The sequence below is a fragment of the Ceratotherium simum genome, chromosome X (genome assembly GCF_057802395.1).
Source record: "Ceratotherium simum simum isolate JZ-2026a chromosome X, ASM5780239v1, whole genome shotgun sequence".
NCBI classification, from domain to species: Eukaryota; Metazoa; Chordata; class Mammalia; order Perissodactyla; family Rhinocerotidae; genus Ceratotherium; species Ceratotherium simum.
The window spans coordinates 39,957,473-39,979,671 of record NC_141940.1 but is presented as its reverse complement, the minus strand read 5'-3'; the positions used below and the strand labels follow the sequence as shown (position 1 = coordinate 39,979,671).

The window sequence follows — 22,199 nt, the reverse complement described above, 5'->3', positions numbered from 1 at the left end:
TGGGTACGCTATGACATCAAATGAAGGGTGAACTTTTGATATGGCCCAATGTCTTCTTGGAGAATTTGGTTCTGGTCTCCACATAACGTTATTATTGATCTGCTCTTTCCTCTGTCTCTTTGTCCTTCCATACCTTTGGCTTCCTGTCTCCTTCCCTTGCTCCTCTCTCTTCCTTTCTACACCCCTCCTCTGGCTTCCATCCTTCTAAATGAGCCCCTCTCCTTGTCCTTCCCTTGCCTGTTCACAGAAAATGATGAAGAAGGAAGCTCTTCTCCTCATCCCCAATGTCCTGAAGGTTTTCTTAGAAAATGGGCAGATCAAGTCATTCACATTTGATGGCCGGACCACTGTAAAGGTACATACAGAGTCTCCTACCTTCACTGGAGCACACACAGCTTCTGGTCTGCAGGTTCCTCTGAGTCTGCACCAAGCTGCTTGCTGCTGGAGCAAGGTGGCTTTTGAGCTCCCGCTGCTGTGAGCACCAGGCTGCAAAAACACAGTCCTCAGATGAGGATGGTGGGGGAATAGTCTTTATGTGGGGGAAATTTGTGTGCCCAGCTGTGTGCTAGTGATTGTAAATGTGTGTGTGTGTGTGTGTGGGCACGCGTGTGTGTGGGCACGCATGTGTGTGTGTGCAGGTGCGTGTGCACACATCTATTTGGGAACTGCTTTGTGTCCGTGTTACGCTGGGCCCTTCAAGACTCTTAGGAGCTAAGGAGTGTGAAGATCATTAAACCATTTATAAAGCAAAAGTGATTTATATTGATACAATAACACCTATGCAAATTTACACATAGAAATCAACAAACACAGTGTCTTGGGAGATTAGCTTAGCCATGCCTTGCTTCTTAAATAACAACCAGATCTTAAGCACTGAACCAAGATTTGAAAAGTCCAGCAACAGTCCCTTTGGCTGTTCCTTTCACAGGAAGAGCAATTACTGAGCTGTGATTCTTAATGGCTCAGCCAGGCATCTAAAAGTTGTAGTGATACCCTTAGTCCTGAGGAGGAGAGGCGATGATATGATTAACCCCCAGGTTCCACTTTGCTGTGGGACAGAAGTATCCACTCATGCTTCTTCTAGACTCTTTCCAGAAGGAGAGTGCTATCCCCAGAATGAATGTTTCCATGCAAACGATGCTGCCCAAGTGTTCAGAACTGGCCTTGCCAATGGTTCTCAGCCAGGGTCAGCACTACTCCCTCCCAGACGGCTTTTGGGAATGTCTGAGGGTATTTTGGGTCATCCCCACTGTTTGGCGTGCTACTGGCATTTAGTGTCTCAGGGTCAGAGAGGCTAAGTGTCCTACAGGGAGTGAGACAGTCCATGAATGATGAAGAATTGTCCTGCCCAAAGTGCCAGCGGCACCTGAGTTGCAAAACACTGGGCCTAACCTGTGTTGATTGAACTGAGAGTTTCTTTGGAAGGCTTAGGCCTGGGTGGGTCCCCCAGGGGATCTAGGACAAAAACACACCCCTTAGGGTGCCCTGGGATGGTCTCTTGGCTATTGAAGGTCTCAGTTTATGGGAGAGGCATGGAAATGGAACTAGGCCACCCAGGGATGTCCACGTGCCCCTCCTCTGGATGTGGATATCTCTCTGTGTTAGAATCCTCCTTGGTTTTTATTCATGGGTTGGTATGCCCGTTGCAGATCTGTCTCCACACTGGAGCATTTACTCCTCTCTTTCCCCTTGGAGGCTTCTCTGAGCGTTCTCCTACTTCGCAACATCACCACCATTGTTGCTTCCAGGTAGCCCCAGCCTTCCAGGACAGCAGTGTCCCCTGACTTGTGATCTCACCCTGACTTCAGGGGGTGCAGTGACTATTCACTGGAACTTGGACAGGCTGCCAAGCCACTTGTCTTAGAGAGATACCTGGGTGAATTGACAGCCTTGGCACGGGGCCGTTACACTTGTAACACCAGTTGGCAATCACCAGCTTGGCTGTCCACAATCCCAGTGCAGCCGAACTGCAAAGAAAACCTCATTTGTCCCTGCCAGAGCTCCAGCAACACTGGCGCTCCTGTGACTACTTGGATAATACAAAGAGATACTCTCAAGTACCCACCAGTTTCCATCCTAACATTTGAATGGCTAAGCGTCTTTTAATGTTCGCTGAGGGGCTTGTTTGGCAAGCCTGGCTGTAAGGGAGCTTCTCATTCCCAAGCCTGCTTCTTTCCAGCCTTTGGGGGCTGAGCGATGCTGACTCCACGAACACACACACTGGAGCCCAGTGTGCGCCAAAGTCACAGCAGATAGATGGCAGGAGTCTCAAAACTGACGTTTGGGCAGCCCCCACGGATATGTTTCCAGACACCCTAATATTAAAAGTAGGGCAGCAGAGCAGACGGAGCCCAGAAGTAGTCAGATTTATGACTGTACACAAGACATGTGACATAGTTCCTCTGCCTGGACACATTTTTCAAGTTGCTAAACTGATCATCTCTAAAAGCCATCTACAATCAAAAATGAACATTTTGCCAGTAACTCAAGTCATTCAATTTAGATTATGAATCCAGAAATAGTCTACTTTTTATTTATATAATTGTGGATTTTTCTTTTTTTAATTGCTAAGTTGATGGACAAACCAGAGTGAACATTGTGACTTATGCGAGAAGGTGAGGGAAGAACTAGTACAGTGCCTGGCACATAGTAAGCACTCAGGAAATAATTTGTTGAATAGAAGGAGAGAGGGAAGGCCATTACTTCTTTTGCCATATGCCTAGTGAGGCCAAGTGCAGAAACACCCCCTCCAGCTCCTGCTCCTTTGGTGTTCCCCAGGGCCCAGGCCTCTGAACAGCACTGATGGGTCACTCTCCTTATCCTGGAGCACAGTGCCTGGGCCACCATAAAGGCCGGTGTCTGTCTGGCCCACTTTCCCAGCCTCAGCCTTCTCCCCAGGACTATCTTTCTTGGTATTCCGTCTCCCTCTTCCACATTTAGTGCTTAGAGTAGCTTAGACCTGGAATGGATCTCCCTGTCAAGGCTCTTTTTTCTTCCACAGGATGTGATGGTGACATTACAGGACCGTCTTTCCCTGAGATACATTGAGCACTTTGCTCTTGTCCTTGAGTATGCCGGGCCAGAACAGAACCACAAGTTCCTGCTTCTCCAGGACAAGCAGCCCCTGGCTTATGTAAGTGACTCCTTCATCCTGGCTTGATACCTTTGCATGTGGCCTCTACATGAGAAGAGGACTTCAGGCACTCTCTTTCTGGAAAATTCATAATAGTATGCCCAACCAGTTCCCAGAAGTCACAGTTCTCAATCAAGTTCTGTTCTTCCCACCTCCAGAGGGCTTTGGGCAATGTCCCTTGTGACCTAAAATGGGCATGAAGATTGTCAGTTTTGGTCTCTACTGGGAAAAGTGCGGGGTGGTGATTCACTGCACTGCTCCCGGATTGCTGAGTTGAAGGGCAGTGTCAACTCTCCTGCCTCCTGGAAGCCCTGCCTGCTAGACTTTTCTGCCTCTGAGAGGAAACGTGGCCCTCAGGTGAAGGCTGTAATATGGAAGGGTCGGTGAGTGGAGTCTATTGAGACCAGTGAGGCGAGGACAAGTATGGGCTGGGAATGGCCTGAGTGGAGCCAAGAATGGGCAGCATGTCACCCACGTCAGCTTTCAAGGCAGAGTAGGAGCAAGAGTCTTATCTCCCTAGCCTTTGCCATATGGAAAAGGGCTGGGGAAATTCAGGATTGCTGGATAGTATTTCACCAACGGTGAAGCACCAAGAAGAGCCAGAGAGGCAGCCACGGTCAATCAGTATTCCTGGAGAGGGAGGGGGAAGAGTTAGAGAGGGACAGTTAGGAAGAAATGTCTAATGGAAGCAAAACAAAAACCAAAATCAGACACAAAAAATGAAAAGATTTTAGGAAAGAAAAATTCTTCAAGTGTAGCTCTCAGCCAAATGCTGTACAGAGACTTACAGGTTCCCACCTGTGAAGGGAAGGTTGTGGATGTCTTGCCTGGAGGGAGGCCTGAGCGCCTCCTGGCCCCTCAAGAGGCCTTTTGGGTCCAATTAGTCTCTTGTTCCAAATGGGATTTTAAACTTTATTACAAACAAACAAACAAACAAACAAATAAACCTCAAACATACACCAAAGTAGAACGAGTTGTATAATGAACCCTCATTACCCATGCCAGCTTCAGCAGTTACTGAAATATTGCCAACTTGTTTCAGCTCTACCTCCAAATGGGATTTTAAATCTTTGATTTGGCTTCTAATCAGCAACTTACTTTGCTTGAGGCTGAGCCCCTCTGCAAGGTAAAGGCATTAGCCCCACAGCAAGAAAAGAGTTGGGGAAGTTCCCAGAAGCCCTTTCTTCCTACCTAGTGTCTTGGGCCTTAGATTGTTGATAAAAGGCCAAGTCCTGGATAAGTGATTTGAAAATTCTAGTCACTTTGGGTCAGAAGGCCAGAAAAGAGCTGGCTCCTCATCACTTTCCCCTAAAGGTAACTAGAATCAGCCAGGCAGGAGACAGAGTGGGAAACAGCATCCCAGTTCTTCCCTAAACCCCCCCTTGAAGAGCCACTGCGCTGGCTCCCACCACCTCAGCCATTGATCCCAGATCTCTTTTCCTCCCACCTCTTGTCCCTGCGATTCAGGTGGTGCAGCGGACACACTATCAGGGAATGAAATGCCTCTTCCGGATAAGCTTCTTTCCCAAAGACCCTGTGGAGCTGTTGCGTCGGGATCCTGCTGCTTTCGAGTACCTGTACATTCAGGTAGAGTCTGGCTTGGGGATACACAGACAGACAGACCAATGGACTAACAAGCAGGCAGGCTGTTCTGCCATCACAATGAAGTCGCTATGTAAGTTTTCCCAATCTCCAGGTGGCTCTGAAGGTCCTTTCCTTTTCTGCTACCATTATAGGCCAGGGCCAAGTTGGTTGGCCTGGTGACCTGAGCTGACTGTGGCTGCAAGTCTTGTCTGTTTGTCTGGACAGATCGCATCAGTTTTCAGGAGCAAGCGACCCCACTAACTCTGGCACCATGACAGGATCCCCAGGTTTAATAAGCCCATTTGGGTAACAGAGGGTCCCAACCCCCAATGCCGAGATCCAATAAGGAGATGATTCTCAATTTAGTTCATTGAGAAGCATTTGCTGAGCACGTAGTCTGGGCCAGGCCCTGTGCTAGGTGCTGGCAATCAAGGTGAACAAAGAACTGTTCTGGCTCGCTAGAGCTCCTAGACAGATATGAGCCCAAATGAATATAAGACAGTGTGACAGGCACTGTGATGATGGCAGGGTGCAATATCAGTAGGGGCACCCAGGAGTTTGCAAACTCTCCATGGGAGGGGCATAGTGAAGGCTTCACATAGGAAGTGATACATGCACACTCTTAGCCTTGAAGGATGAGTGGATGTTTGCTGTGTGCAGAGATGCAGTGGAGGGGGCACATTCTAGGAAAAGGGACTTGCATCTTCAAAGCCTTGGTGGCATGAAACAGCACAGCGTGATGAGAGAACTGTGAGTAATTTATTAGGGATGGAGTGCAGAATGTGAAGTAAGGAGCAGCAGGAAATGGAATAGGGGAAACTGGAAGCAGGTGGTAAAGGTCATGGCAAGCACAGGCTTTAAAATGGTTTAGGCTGGGCAGTGATTCTCACAGTGTGGTCCCTGGACCAGCAGCATCAGCATCAACCAGGAACTTGTTAAAGATGCAAATTCTTGGGCCCCACTCCACTCCTACTGAATCAGAAACTCTGGGGGTGAGCCCTAGCAATCTGTGTTTTAGCAAGCCCTCCAGGGGATTCTGCTGCCTGATGGTGTGTGGCAACCACTACTTTAGGGCAGTGCATCTTAACCCTAGCTGCACATGAGAATTATCTGAGAAGCTTTGAAAAAGAAGGGTTCTACTCCACCCAAGACCAAATAAAGCAAAATCTATACGAGTGGGGTCCAAACATTGATATTTTAAAAATTTCTCAGGTGATTCTAATGCACAGCCATGGTAAAGAAATTCTGCTGTAGCATGGGGGCACAGAAATGTGGAAAGGTGAATAGCCTACTCAGATGAGCAATTTCAAAAGATCACATAGTGCTGAGGAAGCACACCAGCTAGGGAGCTATTGCAGTTACCCACAAGAGAAATGATGGGGGCCGGAACCAGGGCAGTGATAGTGGTGGTGGGATGAGATTCAAGAGATATTTAAAAGGTAGAACCGATAGGCTTTGACTCAATGAGTGTCTGGTAGAGGTGGTATCGTTCGCCGAGTTAGAGAACACAGGTAGTGGAATGGGTATGGGGAAAAGATGAGTTCACTTTGAGATATGTTGAGTTTTAGGTGCCTATAGGACATACAGAGTGCTTCATGAGAGGGAAAAAACTTCAAAACTCATCTCTGATGATGTCTCTGATAGAGATACCTGGAGATGTGCTATGAGACATCGTGATTGTCCTTTCTGCCCCTTCTGACAACGCCAAATGTTAGGAACATTTCTCAAACAGCCTCAGGTTCCTTTACCAGCACTCTAGGGGGCAATGAGTTGTGGTTCCTCTGTGAATTTTATAAATTTAGTTCTTACTTTGCCCTAAATTTCTTCATTCAAGTTTCCAGGGATCATCTTAGTTCGAATATTTTGGAATTTGGTGACAAGACCATGTCCACCCTCTCTCTCCCCTTTGTGATGATATGGACTTCAGCTTTATTCCTTCTTGTTTATATTGAACAGCTTGATTGAGGTCTAATTGACACATAGCACACTGCACATATTTAAAATGACAATTTGATAAGTTTTGACATATGTTTATACCCATGAAACCATCACTGCAATCAAGATATTGAACATATTCAACACCTGCAAAAGTTTCCTCAGGCTCCTTTGTAATCTGTTCCCCTCTGTCCCCAGGCAACCACTGACCTGCTTTCTGTCACTGTAGATTAGTTTGTATTTTCTAGACGTGTATGTAAATGAAATAATACTGTATGTACATTTATTTTGGTCTGGCTTCTTTCACTCAGCATAATGATTTTGAGATTCATCCATGTTGTTGTGTGTATCAGTAGTTCATTCCTTTTTATTGTTGAGTAGTATTCCATGGTATGGATGTACCAACATTTGTTTATCAGTTCACCTGCAGTGGGACATTTGGGTTGTTTCCAGGTTTTGACTACTACAAAGAAAGCTTCTATGAACATTCATGTACAAGTCCTTGTATGATGTATGCTTTCGTTTCTCTTGGGTAAATACCTAAGAATGGAATGATTTGATCATACAGTAGATCTACCTTTCTTTAATTTCTTAGAGGAACTCCAATACTGTTTTCCAAAGTGGCTGTACCATTTTATATTCCTACTAGCTATGTATGAGAGTCCCAGTTTCTCCACATCCTCATCAGTACTTGGTATTGTCAGTATTGTTTTTTATTTTAGTCATTCTAATAGTGTGCAGTGGTATCTCCTTGTGGTTTTCATTTGCATTTCCCTAATGGCTAATGATGTTGAACATCTTTTAATGTGCCTATTTGCCATCATGCATCTTTTTGGTAAAGTGTCTATTCAAATCTTGTAGCCACTGTTTTATTGGGGTGTTTGTTTTCTTATTATTGAGTTTTGAGAGTTATTTATATATTCTGGATGCAAGTTGTTTGTTGGATATGTTATTTGCAATTATTTTCTCCCAGTCTCTGGCTTGTCTTTTCAGTCTCTAAACAGTGTCTTTTACAGAGCAAAAGTTTGAATTTTGATGAAGTCTAATTTGTCAATTTGTTCTTTTATGGATCGTGCTTGTGGTGTCATATCTGAGAAATCTTTGCCTAACCCAAGGTCACAAAGATTTTTCTCCTATTTCTTCTAGAAGTTTTATTATTTTAGGTTTTACATTTAGGTCTTTGATCCATTTTGAGTTAACTTTTGTTTGTGGTACAAGGTATCAATCAAACTTCTTTTTTTTTCTTTTGCGTATGGATATCCAATTGTTCCAGCACCGTTTGTTGAAAATACTATCCTTTCTCCACTGAATTGCCTTTGCATCTTTGTCAAGAATCAGTTGTCTATATATGTGTAGGTCACTTCTGAACTTGATTCTATTTCACTGATCTACTTGTCTATTTTTATGCCAACATCACACACTTTTGATTACAGTAGTTTTATAATAAGTCTTAAAATCTGGTAGTGTTTGTCCTCCAACTTTGTTCTTTTTCAAAGTTGTTTTGGCCATTCTAGGTCCTTTGCATTTTCATGTGAATTTTAGAATTAGCTTGTCAATTTCTACCAAAAAGCTATTGTGATTCTGATTGGGATTGTGTTGAATCTATAAATCAGTTTGGGGAGAATTGACATCTTAATAATATTGAGTCTTGCAACCCATGAACACAGTATATTTCTACATTTATTTAGGTCTTCTTTAATTTTTCTCAGCAATGTTTTCTAGTATTCAATGTATAGGTCTTTCACATATTTTGACTAATTTATCCCTAATTATTTCATAATTTTTGGTGCTATTGTAAATGTGTTTTTTGTTTGTTTTTTGTTTTTGTTTTTGTTTTTTGGAGAGGAAGATTGGCCCTGAGCTAACATCTGTTGCCAATCTTCCTCTTTTTGCTTGAAGAAGATTGTCCCTGAGCTAACATCTCTGCCAATCTTCCTCTATTTTTTGTATGTGGGACGCCACTGCAGCATGGCTTGTTGAGTGGTGTGTAGGTCCACACCCAGGCTCCAAACCCATGAACCCTGGGCCACCAAAGTGGAGTATGCAAACTTAACCACTACACCACCAAGCTGGCCCCCAAATGTTTTGTTTGTTTGTTTGTTTGTTTATTGCAGTAACATTGGTTTATAACATTGTAAAAATTTCAGGTGTACATCATTGTACTTCTATTTCTGCATAGATTACATCATGTTCACCACCAAAATACTAATTACAACCCATCACCACACACATGTACCGAATTATCCCTTTCACCCTCCTCCCTCCCCCCTTCCCCTCTGGTAACCACCAATCCAATCTCTGTCCCTATGTGTTTGTTTACTGTTGTTATTATCTACTACTTAATGAAGGAAATCATACGGTATTTGACCTTCTCCCTCTGACTTATTTCACTTTGCATTATACCCTCAATGTCCATCCATGTTGTCACAAATGGCTGGATTTCATCGTTTCTTATGGCTGAGTAGTATTCCATTGTGTATATATACCACGTCTTCTTTATCCATTCGTCCCTTGATGGGCACTTAGGTTGCTTCCAAGTCTTGGCTATTGTGAATAATGCTGCAATGAACACAGGGGTGCATGTACCTTTACAAATTGGTGTTTTCAAGTTCTTTGGATAAATACCCAACAGTGGAATAGCTGGATCATATGGTAGTTCTATCTTTGATTTTTTGAGGAATCTCCATACTGTTTTCCATAGTGGCTGCACCAGTTTGCACTCCCACCAGCAGTGTATGAGAGTTCCCTTCTCTCCACATCCTCTCCAACACATGTTGTTTCCTGTCTTGTTAATTATAGCCATTCTGACGGGCGTGAGGTGATATCTCATTGTAGTTTTGATTTGCATTTCCCTGATAGTGATTTTGAACATCTTTTCATGTGTCTGTTGGCCATCTGTATATCTTCTTTGGAGAAATGTCTGTTCAGGTCTTTTGCCCATTTTTTAATTGGGTTGGTAGTTTTTTTGTTGGTAAGATTCATGAGTTCTTTATATATTTTGGAGATTAAGCCCTTATCAGAAGTATGGTTTGCAAATATCTTCTCCCAATTGTTAGGTTGTCTTTTCGTTTTGTTGATGGTTTCCTTTGCTGTGCAGAAGCTTTTTAGTTTGATGTAGTCCCACTTGTTTATTTTTTCTATTGTTTCTCTTGCCCGGTCAGACGTGGTGTTTTAAAAGATGTTGCTAAGACCGATGTCGAAGAGCGTGCTGCCTATGTTTTCCCCAAATGGTTTTGATTTTTAATTTAAATTTCTGTTTGTTGCAAGCATGTAGAAATACAATTAGTTTTTGTATATTGATCTTATATCCTGCAACTTTGCTAACTCATTATTTCTAGTAGTTTTTTTGTAGATTCCATTGGATTTTCTAAATAGATGATCATTGATGAAGCATTCCTTTCCACTCTCTCCTATGCTGTAGTGATACCACTGTAACTCCCTAGTACCATAGCTCGTCCTGGTTTCACCTCAACACAATGGGCAACTGGTCTAACCAAGGCTGAATCATTGATAGCTGGAATTCTGACCTTCAGGGTTTGGGAGTTGTCATACCCTTGGCCAGTAGTTCCAGGGGACCCCTTTTAGGATAGTATTGAGAAGACTGACTCATCATTGCTTTTGACCTTCAGACCCCAGGGAACAGAATATCTGCCCCATCCCTGCAATCCATCTCTCGCCCTGGACTTCTGGGCCAGAAACCTGTAGAGAGCCCCTCCCAATGTCTCTCTTCCTTTGTTTCCATCTGAACTAGTAGAGGAGACTTGTATGGCTGGGGAGTGAGTATAGGCCCCCAAGAAAAGGTAGATAAGCCTCTTGTAATGGGAGGAAAGAAAGAGAGAGGTGCCATGTCTCACTTTTGCAGAGACCTAGATGTGCCTTGTGCCTTGCCATTGTGTGCACCTGTCACTGAGAACAAGGCTGTCCAATATCTGCTGAATGAAGTAAATAGTATCTCTGAGACCCAAGGTTCCTCTGTTTTTTATTCCCCAAGGGCAGAACCTTCCTCTTCTCCTTGGTCTAGAATGTCTTACTGACACCATGATTCTTTTCTGGGATGTAAGGGAGTAGATCAGGGGGGTATGGAGGTATTGTCTCCTTTAACTGACAGATTTGGACTGCCTTCTCTCACAGAGTCGGAATGATGTTATCCGAGAACGCTTTGGAATGGACCCCAGGCCGGAGATGCTTTTGGGCCTTGCTGCCCTTCACATCTATATCACTGTCTCAGCCACACGACCTAGTCAGAAGATCTCACTCAAGAATGTAGAGTGAGTTGCGCCGGGGCCCTTAGGGATGGGGGCAAATAGCTGTGTAGGGAGAAAGTGCAATGGTTGAACTGTGCTGTGCTTTTCGGGAATGTAGCTCTGGGATGGGAGTGAGAATTGGAGTTCCTCACACCTAGACCATGATGCCCTTGAGCTACAGCTTCTACTAGGAAACTGTGGCCAGTGTTATTCTCCTGCCCCAACCCTCTTTCTCTTTCTCCTAGGCTCCATTCCTCCACCTTTGCCTCTCAGATTCAGTCAGTTTCTGCCTTACCATCTTCCTTTCTCTGTCCCACTTTGCCTCTCTCACTAATTTCTTACTTTTCTTCTGCTTTTAGGAAGGAGTGGGGCCTGGAACCCTTTCTTCCCCCCTCCCTCCTGCAGGGCATCAAAGAGAAGAACCTCCGGAAATCTCTCTCTCAGCAACTGAAGGCCCACCAAATACATCCTTCCAGCAGCACCAAGGTACCCAGAGTAGGCCATTGGGTACCGTGCTCAGGCACTAGCGGCCATGGGGGACTCTTGCGTGGTTTCCCAGCAGGTCTGGTCTTCCGGGGATCCTCCCCGCTGTTTTTGACTTGGGTACACATCCAGCTTGGCTGGATATGGGGGACGATTGTGGAGAGGAGTTTTCCCTAAGCCTGAACCTCCCCCAGAGACCGTTTAGTAGCCAGCCATGGAGAGAGCACAGGGTCCTCAAAGTAAAGGGGCCAAGATGTAGGAGGAGAAAATTCTGGGGTCATTTCACCCATTTAGTCTGTGCTGATTGGGCACCTACCGAGTGGGCAGCACTGGACATTGGGGAAGCACATGTTTTCCATGGAAATGACTGCTCTGTCCCTCATCAGCTTTCTAATTCATCAGTCCTAGGATCGGGAATTCTGGGAGATAAAAGTCTAGCCCAGTGGAACAAGGCCTGCCCTGGACAGTGGGTCACTGGGCGGTATGCTGAGGCCTTAGGTCACTGCTGTGCTCTCCTGCACTTTATCAGGTGCCCTCAGAGGTACTCCTACTCCCTGTTCCCCCAACTCTGCAGGCCCTTCTCAGGCTTGTAAGGCTCAATCTGCTTGTACTTCCTGCCCAGGAGGCAGGAGCGTGATGAGAGGCACTAGAATGGGCATGCAAATGCAGACACAGGACACAGTCGCCCCCATATATTCCACCCATTCCAGCTTCCTTGCATTACCAACTAGCTTCTCTTTTAAGATGCAAATTTCCCCAGAGAGTTAAGCCATTTCTACCTTGCTGTGCATATTTAATCAGATTATTTTCTTCCCAGTGGAGAGCATCAATGCTCCCAACCATCTCCTCAGCAAACATTTTTTTGAGGCTCCCCAGTGTTCGGGCTGGAGATACAAAGATGGAGAAGGCCTGGTCTCCGCCCTCTAGTCAGGCACAGGGCGGTGGGGAAACATGACAGTCAGTCACAACATAGTGTTCCAGGCATGGGTGCTCTGGAAGCACGGAGGAGGAACACCCAGCCCAGCCCTAGGGAAGTGGAAAAGGCCAGGAATTGGTGCATTTGATGCCAGAGCTGCGTCTTGAAGGACAGATGGAGTTTGTCTAGATGAGTTGGGGGTCGGGGGAGAAAGACTTTCCCAGGCAGGGTGATCCATCTGTATAAAGACCTAGGGATATGAGAGAACACTGTGCATGGAAAGAAATGCAAATAGTCCAGCATAAGCAAGTACAGAGAGTGCTAGAAACATGCCTGAGTTGGGGTAGGGGCAAGAGAGAAGGCCAGAGAGGTTGGCAGGAGCCAATTCATGGAGTGCCTTGTGTGCCATGGAAAGGGGTTATACTAGGCATCAGGGAGCCATTGAGGGGTTTAAGCAGGCAGCTGATGTAATTAAACGGATGTTTTAGGATGCTCCCTCTAACTGCAGTGTGGAAGGGTTGAGGGAAAGGAGTGTCAATACTGAAGGTAAGCTGACTGCCACCCTGACACAGGTGGGGGACATCAAGACAATGACTGTAGGGCTAGAGAAGAGGGATGGATAGGCTGGAGAGGGAGTTAGGATGTAGACTCAAGATGATTTGGTGACTGGTGGCCCTCAGATGACAGGACGAGAGAAGAGTCCAGTGTGACTCACAGGTTTCTGGCTTGAAGGCCTGGGGAAGCCGGTACTACCCATAGAGATTTTTCTATAAGGGGGAAGGTTTTTTCTATAAGGGTGCTCAGGATTAAAGGTATTGAGTGGGACCCCTAGCTGGGGATAGACAGTACCTACGTGGCTATTGGGGATCTCAGGAAAGAGCTATAGATGAGGTAGGGTGTCAGAGTTGGGGAAAGGTGTTGGAATTAACCTAACAACAAAATGAGTAAGCTGGATTCTTAAGGAATGAGGATCAGGAGGCAAAAGAAGAGGTTAGAAAGGGAGATGGGATGCTAGGGGCAAGAGCTATCCAAACTGGAAACTTCTTGCAGTTTTTCCGAGGGTCTCCTCCCACAGTGTGGCTTGCTGAATAGTCTGACTAGTGCCTGTCCTGAGGTGTTGACGCTCCTTCCTGAGAACATGGGTATGCATTTCCTGTGCAACTCAGGTGTCTCATATTTCTGGGTGGGTTGTTTCCACAGGGCTCTGCAATTCAGGCAAAGCTCCAGTATCTTCGAATTCTGAATGAACTTCCGACCTTCACAGGCGTTTTGTTCAACACTGTGGGCCTGGTCAGTGAGGGCTGTAGGGGGGAGGGAGCCCTTTGTCCTTGGGTTGGGGGATAGGAGGGATTCCAGTAGAACTTTAGAGTAGCATTCTCTGTCAGCAAATATTTCTGAAGGCCTTCCCTCCTCTTCCTCCTTCTCCCTCTCCCCTCCTGTGATGCTCTGGTCCTGCCTCTGGTAAAATGGTAAAGTAAGAGGCAATATTTGTTTTTAGTATCCCTCCATGATCCTTTTGTGTCCCCTTTCCTCGATTTCAGCAGTCAGCAAACTTTTTCCATAAAGGGCCAGATAGTAGTAAATATTTTAGGCTTTGCAGGCAGGCCATGCAGGTCTCTGTCCCAACTACTCAGCCCTGCCATTGTAGTGTGGAAGCAGCCATAGACAATGCATAAACAAGTCAGCGTGGCTGTGTTCCAATATCTCTTTATTTATGGACACTGAAATTTGAATTTCATGTGATTTGCACATCTGACAAAATATGGTTCTTTTGAATTTTTTCCAACCATTTAAAAATGTAAAAAACATTCTTAGTTTGTGGGCTGTACAAAAATTGGTAGTGGGCCAGATTTGGCCCCATGGGCCAGAGTTTGCCAACCCCTGCTCTTATTTCATTGCCCTTCCCAATACCCCCGCAGCCCCCCACTTCAGGCTTCCTGAGTCCACATACTTCCCCCTGCCTGTCCAGGACCTCCACTGCAGCAACCCCCCTCTCAGGCAGGTGGGGCACAGCTGGCCCCCCTAAGACTTTCCCTTCTGCTAGTTTACCCTAGTGAGCTGTGGTGAAAGGAAATTCACATCATCGTGCTGACTGGATCCAGGTGCTTCTCATGCTCTGGGGAACACGCTGTCATGCTCGTGGGGTACACTGATAGAAAGCCGCTTATCAAAGAAAGTGTCTATAGCAGATGGAAGACGTTCCTTAGGGTAACGCTAATGCCAGGGAATGGGCCTGCATAGGGCTCTGGCTTGATGGCGCCAAGGAGCCTGTCAGGACCACTTAAGGGAATCCAGTCCCTCAGGCACAGAGGTAGCCATTTACATACTGAGATCTGAGGATCACTGAAAGCCCACTGCCCTCTTCCTCCACCCCCACACAACCCCCCACCACTGCTGAAATTCTTATAGGCCATTCCTGTGGGTTCAGATTGCTGTGGTGCCTATTGAAGGGCAAATATCTTCTTAGGAAGGGAGATCCCTCCCCCCATTAAGCACCCAATCAGCCCTTAACACCTTAGGCAGAGTTATTTTGTCAGTTGGGCTTTTGGCACTGATGAGAAGTGCAAGTTTGAGTGGCTGTTGTGGGAGAGGGGAGGTGGTAAAGATCAAACACAGGATGCCACTGTTCAGGCACAGCCCTGGGTAGGGGCCTTGAGAGGCCTGCAGCAACAAATGGAAAGTCCCCGGGGCTTGGTAGGAAGAGGGTGCTGCGAAGGCACCAAAACAAACCTCACCTACTTCACAATTTTGCTAGAGCCAGCCCTGCTGCTATCCACTTCACTCGACCTGCTGCTGAGGCTAAGGTGTCCATTTAGACCAATGATCTGGGGCCCTGCCCCAGGAATAAGGGTGTCTCAGATCATTTTTCCCTCAAGGTTGTCCTCCTGCCCTGGCACTGAGCCCCGGATGTTTCCAGACCTCCCAGCAGAACTGGTCCAATGCCTGTTTTCTATTTCCTCCTCTCCCCACCTCCTCTGCCCTTCTTTCTTTGAATGCTGCCCACCATGCTTGGGCACCAGGATGAGAAGCAGTCTGCCACCACTCTCCTGGTGGGACCCCGTCATGGCATCAGCCATGTTATTGACCTCAAAACCAACCTCACCACTGTGCTGTCCGAGTTCAGCAAGATCAGCAAGATCCAGCTGTTCCGGGAGAACCAGGGCGTGGCCCGGGTGGAGACCAGCATCATGGATGCCAAGGTAAGCCAAGCTTTGAGGGCTACTTCTCCCCAGGGATGGGCCTTGGGAACAGAGGAAGAAGTAAACTTAAGAAAGAGAGTTTGAGCCTGTTAGGTGAGGTTCAATGGTTTAGACCCTGGACCCCTTTGGGCTCATCTTTCTTTCCCTTCTCAACCCTATGGGACATGCTCTCTTGACCACATGTTAAGGTCAGCCAGTGCTAGGGGAGGCTGGGAAGTGTCAGATGAACTCACTAGAAGTCTTCAGCAGAGGACAGGAGAATTGGAGAACTTGGAGCTGCCCTCAGGCCATCGCTTCCCAATCTTTCTTGTGTCACAGCACACACAGATAATTACATTCATGTGGAACACTGGGGTAAATGGACCAGCTCCAGAGACTCTGGCCACCCCAGACCATGCCTGGCTGCCCCAGAGGCTGAAGGAATATGTGCACACCAGTTGGAGAGTCCCGCCATAGACATACACACTTGAAATCATGGAGAAGGAGGTGTCTGAGTATGTGGACAGAACCGAGGGGATCTGGGGACACACGGAGCAGGCAGAGGCTAGTCCTCATTTCACCTCCCAGACTCTGGCTCTTCCAGAGCCTTAGAACCTTTCCCACAGATCAGCTCCTTCAGACTGGCAAGCAGCTGTCGCCTGTGCGGAGTCTGGCAGCCGTGGTCAAACGCCCCCCTCCGTAGCTCTCCTGTTTGAACACCCAGTGACCAGTGTGGGTGGGGGGCAGGCCCGCCTGCCAGCTGGCGGAAGCTGTTAGAGGAGGTGCAACTTTCCTTTCATAAAGGATTTCCCAGGAGGAGATGTCGTTAGCAGATTAAGTGGAGTGTTTGCTATTTCTAAAAGAGCAAATTATTTACTTTATTTTTGTCTTTGTGAAACCCAGAAAGCTTTCATATGTTAATTTTCCACCTGTGATTCACAGGATTCCCATTGGTTTAGGAAGCTGCCTAGAGCTGACGTTTAATTGGTTTGTGGCCATTTCCTCAGCCAATGATTGCTGCCCTCCTCAGATGTTGTTGGGTGAAAAACCAAATGGACAGGTAGGGAGGGGGGAGGAAAGACAAGACAAGAGAGGGAGATGTGGCTTCCTGAGAAATAAAAAGGGTTTAAAACAGAGAAAGAGCTTTCCAGGTGAGTCTCCCTCTGTGTTCTACAAGTGATTCTCAATATTGGTAGCACAATAGAATTTCCCTGAGAGCTTTTTAAAAATACAGATGCCAGGGTCTTGCTCCCAGAGATTGTGATTTAATTGGTTGGGGTGCAGCCTGGGCATGATGATTTCCTTATTTTTCAGTTCCCCAAGTGATTCTGTGGTACAGCCAGGTTTGAGAACCACTCATCTCTGGGACCAGAGCTCTGGGAGGAACCAGGCCGAGCAGGGGGTTGGTGGGTGTTGCCTGAGTGAGGAGCACTATTCTCATTTCTAGTAGCAAGCCAGCCTCAGTTGTGGGCATGAATGCTGCCTTAGAGGGGCTACACACTTATTGGGGAGACTAGCCCCCCAAAGACACATGACCTGCCTTAATAACACAACATCAGAACATGTATGGAGCTCTGGAATCAGACAGACAATGTTCAAATCCCAGCTTTACCACTTCTTAGCTGTGTGGACTTGAAAAAGTGTCTTAACCTCTCTAAACACTGATTTCCTCAACTGCAAAATGGAGTGCCCATCTCAAAAGGCTGTCATTCGGGATTAAATGAGAAAATGTACGTAAAATGTCTTAGCACACTGCCTGACACATAGCAAGTACTCAACAAATGAGAACTGTTATTTTTTGAAAAGCAAAACAGCAATGAAAAAAAGTTAATATGAAGTAAATTTTGTAGACAAGTATGGTGTAGAACATGGAACAAAAGAACATGAAGGGGTAGGGCGGGCCCCGTGGCTTAGCAGTTAAGTGTGCGCGCTCCACTGCTGGCGGCCCGGGTTCGGATCCCGGGCGCACACCGACACCGCTTGTCCGGCCATGCTGAGGCCGCGTCCCACATACAGCAACTGGAAGGATGTGCAGCTATGACATACAACTATCTCCTGGGGCTTTGGGGGAAAAATAAATAAATAAAATTAAAAAAAAAAAAGAACAGGAAGGGGTTAACCAGAACTGGCTTCCCACAAGAGAGTGTTTTAAGCTGGATCTTGAAGTGATAGGCATGGATTAGCAGAGAGAAGTGGGATGTGTTCACAGGCAGAGAGCAAGCATGGAAATAAGCAAGCCATATGTGCAGGTCGATAAGTATAGTTGCTTGGCTGGAGAGGAGAATAACGAGAAAAGAGATTGGAGAGATTGGGGTGGGCAGAACAAGCTGGATAAAAGCTTCGAAGGCCAGTCCGAGGAATTTAGATGCAATGTGATAGAATAGTGTAAATCCACTGTAGGCCCTTGAGCAGAGGAGTGAGAGAATGAAAGCTGACTTGGACCAGTGTGCCAGATGGATGGGAGCAAGGCTAATGTGAAACTAGGGAGGCGAGGAGGGGATCATGGTGCTAGTGCAGGGGTGAAGTGATAAGGGCAGGGCATGAGCTGGATGCAGTGGTAATGAAAAAGAGTGAATGTGAAACATATAGAATCACTAAGTGTGCACATGTATCCCCACACTCATTCCTCTCTTGCACATACAATGCACACATCTTATCACACCTAACCCTTATTGCCTGGTGCCTGTATCCTGAGTGCACTGAAGAAGGATGCTATGAGCGCAGCACACAGAGGGTCCAAATCACAGGAGGGTGGAGAGTTGAGAGACTACATTAGGTGATAAATGGGAGATCATGTTGAGGAATGGAGGGGGCTTGGAGAAGGTTGCGCTTTGCTGAGTGGGAAACAGCGAATGATTAGGTAGGTGATACAACCATCATGTGGTAGATAGTTCAGGTATGCCCTACTTTAAGCAATTGATAAAATGCATATGAAAAAATCACAGGAGAATTATCCACTTTACATTAGAATGTTTCTGCTTTGTAAAAAGATTTATCATGTGCAGTAAGCAGACTAATGGCCCCCCCAAAGACGTCCGTGCCTTAATCCCCAGAACCCGTGAATATGCTGTGCTGTATGGCAGGAGGAAATTAAGGTTGCAGATGGAATTAAGATTGCTAATTAGCTGACCTTAAATTAGGGAGATTAGCCTGGGTCCAGTGTAATCACAGGGTCCTTATAAGTGGAAGAGGGAAGCAGACGAGAAGGTCAGTGTGATGCAGTGTGAGAAGGACTCAGCCTGACCTTGGTGGCCTTGAAGATGGAGGAAGGGGCCATGAACCAAGGAATGAGGGTGGCCTCTAGAAGCTAGAAAAGGCAAGGAAACCCATTCTCCCCTAGATCCTTCAGAAGGAACATAGCCCCACCTACACTTGATTCTAGCCCAGTGAGACTCATGTCAGACTTCTGACCTCCAGAACTGTAAGCAAATAGATATGTATTGTTTAAGCCACTAAGTTTGTGTTAATGTGTTACAGAAGCAAGAGGAAACTAATATAGCATGAGATTCCTTCAAGTAGGAAGCTCTCCTACACTATACTAAAGATGTGATTTGATTGATAAATGGTCTACTCACATTCAACTTTTACTACACAAAATCAGGCACATCTGTAATCAGAGATGTCTGCTATGTGCATCACTAGTTAGAAGTCAGTGCCCTATGAAACGGGCAGGGAAGTATTTATCCCTTTCTCATATAAATTGGCAGAGGCAGGATCAATGATATAGTGGTGGGAGGGAAAGAGGAAGATTGAGGGAGAAAAAAGATCCAGATTTCCATTTGACAGTCATTTAGTAAGAACCTACTGTTGCCAGAAAGCATGCTAAACTCAGTGGGAGATACAAAGATGAAAAAAAAGAAAAGAACGTGGCTCCTTGCTCCCTCAAGAAGCTTACTGTCTTGCAGGAGAGAAAGACGTACACCAATGCATGGCATACTGAAGGAGGTGCCATAGGAGAGGTACCAAGAGTGTGTTAGAGTACAGAGGAGAGCAAAATTAATTCTGGCTGGGGGATTAAGGAAAGCTCCCTGGAGGTGCTTTATATCAGCAATATCTATGGTTACCGAGGGGTGTCTCTCCCCATATATGTGCACAATGGGAAGGATTTGGAAGGACCGAGTCTGGGAAGCTCCTTACTAGAGAATGGCTTCACTGGGCTCAGTGGGAGTCTATCCTTAGCATCACTGTGGTGCTGTAACCAGTTCGCACAGGAGCATAAGAGCCAGTTGGGTGCATCTCTCCTAACTCTGCATTCAATGATATCACACTGATAACTTGAAAGTGTCCGTGGTGGGAGTATATACACCAGGGAAATTGGCAAACACTACAAATCAGAGAACTGGTTGTTAACGGTTGACCAGCACACCACTGCATAGGGTATACTGAAGACTGTCTGAATTTCCTTGACAAGGAACATGGAAGTCAGAAGCCAGACTTGGCCCATTTCCCCCTAGATATGCCACTCTGGTCTGGGAATATTCTGGAAGGGCCTGGTGAAACTAAGCTTATTTCCTTAAAACAGTAGTTCTCAGCTCTGACTGCACATTAGAATTATGTGTGGAGATTTAAAAACCACTGGACACCCAGGCCTTTCCTCTCAGACCATTTAAACTAGAATGTCTGGGGGTGAGGCCAGCAGTATATAGATTTTTAAAGCTTCCTAGGTAATTCTGATGTGCACCAGCCCTGAGAACCACTGGCTCAAGGTGATATTCTGCCTTGCTCCTCAAATTGGCTGCCCAATTAGCCTTTCCCAGTGCTGTGGAGGCAAAAATCCAAATGTACCAGTCCCCTGGGACTCAAAGACCATCATCTTGTACCCTCGCCCTTCTGACCCCCTGGATTCCCATCCCTTTCCTGTTTTCAGGGATGCTAGAGTGAGCTGAGGCTACCACAGGGCCAGTCCACTCACTAGTTGGCATCCCAAAGTGCTGGGTGCCTTCAAACTCCCAAAGCACCCTGGGAAGGAGATGGGGCTGGAGCATGTCAGATTAGCCCCTGCTATACCTTCTCACAACTGGCCATGCCTCCAACTCCATTCTCCTTTTCTCTTTTGCCATTTGAAGATGGCTTGGGCTTATTTAGTTACAGTTCTCACTCAGCTTACTTGCTCTTAGTGGAGTGAGTGTAAGGTAGTATGCAGATATCTTTCTCCAAGAGACAGCAGTCTGAGACTGAGGTACCATTGGGCCATTACCATACCCCATTACCACAGAAGCACACAAGGGGAGGGGGAACAAACCATCAAAGGAACGTCCCAAGGGATCTCTTGTGGCCCAGTGTGTTTCCTATTCTCATGTTTGAACTTGATTACTCTAGTGCTTTCTGTGGGGACAAGTATTACATTAGATGTCATGATCATTAAAATCCTATTTAAAATAAAATGTTGTTTTTGAAGGTTTCTAAGAAAACCTATTCAACCTCTTTGCTTGCCTGCCTTTGATTTGGTTTTTACCCCCGCTGGCAAAAAGCGCATCTGGGTTCCTTTTACAAGCTGCATTTGGCCCATACTGGGGCCCAGTTGGCTGTATGGGGAAGCAGAGAGGCTCCTGATGTGCTGTGCTGAGCCAGCTGAGGCTGCACTTAGCCCTCTCTGTGCACAAGATTTTGCCTTCGTGCTCCTTTATTACCGACATTGGGCTATATTTCGGGTAAGAAGTAAGAGGGGGAATTGAAGTGAAGTCACACAGTTAAGTCAATAGCCAGTTAGTCACTCACCCTCCAATCTGTCCATTAGACAGCCACCCAGCCAGCCAGGCAGCTAACCGGTCAGGATATCAGGCTGTCAGGCATTCTGCCTGTTCTGAAGCCAGCTTGTCAGCCAGGGCGTCAGTGAGTCGGACTGCCCTGGAGCCAGCTAGTCGGTCAGTCTGTCCATCAGTCAGCCAGCCAGTCAGCCTGTACTGTGGTCAAATGGTCCCTCATTCTATTTGTCAGCCAATGCCATTTTCTCAAAGAAGCTCCCTCTAGCTTCTGAAACCAAATTAGTCACACATGCATATATTCACACCCACCCACCCACACATCGATCCAGAACATTCTATGTTATGATAGCTCTCTGTACTTTTCCTTCATAGCGCTTATCATACCTTGCACTCACGCTCATTTGTGTGATTATTTGGTTTGTCTTGTTTCCTGCTAGATTATAAGTTCCATGAGGTCAGGAACTGTGTTGGCTCTGTTCTGGGATGAATGGCTGCATCTCTCAGTGGGTCTTGCCGTCCCTGAGCCATCTAGACACTGTGTAGCAGCTTTCTGGGTGGACAGAGCAGGGCACAGGAGCATTTCAGCCAGAGAGAACAGCATAGGTTAAGGTATGAAGGGGTAAAAGAACATGACATCCCTGACAAACTGTAAATGATGTGTCATTGCTGGAGCATAAGCTGAGGGTGGGAGGAGGGCACAGGCAGAGTTAGTGGGAGATATGCTTGGAGCTGTAGGTTGGGGCCAGGTCCTGAAGGGCTTTGTGTGACATTGGAAGGCAGTGGGATTTAGGTGATGAGCTATTGAAGATTTTAAGTGTCAGGGAGAGTTGTGTTTTAGAACACAACTCAGGCAGCAATATGGAGGGGAAGTGGAATGAAGGAGGTAGAGACTGGAGGCAGGGATGCCAATCAGGAGGCTATTCAAGATCCTGAGGTTAAGTGTGTCCCTACTTTTTCCATATCACGAAAAATGCTATGATTTGTGTGGCACACTGGAATAAACAGATGAGGCAGCTTGTG

General features: G+C 46.3%; 1 protein-coding gene across 20 annotated transcripts in view; it reads left to right on the top strand.

Moving 5' to 3' along the window:
* The window catches only part of FRMPD3 (FERM and PDZ domain containing 3), a 128,181-nt gene that overhangs the window by 87,753 nt on the left and 18,229 nt on the right, over positions 1–22,199 (top strand). For 19 of the 20 annotated variants that reach the window (XM_087426994.1, XM_087426990.1, XM_087426992.1 and 16 more), the window contains 7 exons: positions 248–355; positions 3,002–3,133; positions 4,601–4,720; positions 10,784–10,920; positions 11,256–11,382; positions 13,496–13,585; positions 15,316–15,495. In XM_087426994.1, coding sequence (XP_087283120.1) covers positions 248–355; positions 3,002–3,133; positions 4,601–4,720; positions 10,784–10,920; positions 11,256–11,382; positions 13,496–13,585; positions 15,316–15,495 — 894 coding nt within the window. The remainder of the gene's footprint in view (positions 1–247; positions 356–3,001; positions 3,134–4,600; positions 4,721–10,783; positions 10,921–11,255; positions 11,383–13,495; positions 13,586–15,315; positions 15,496–22,199) is intronic. The other variant, XM_087426983.1, reaches the window with a different exon arrangement.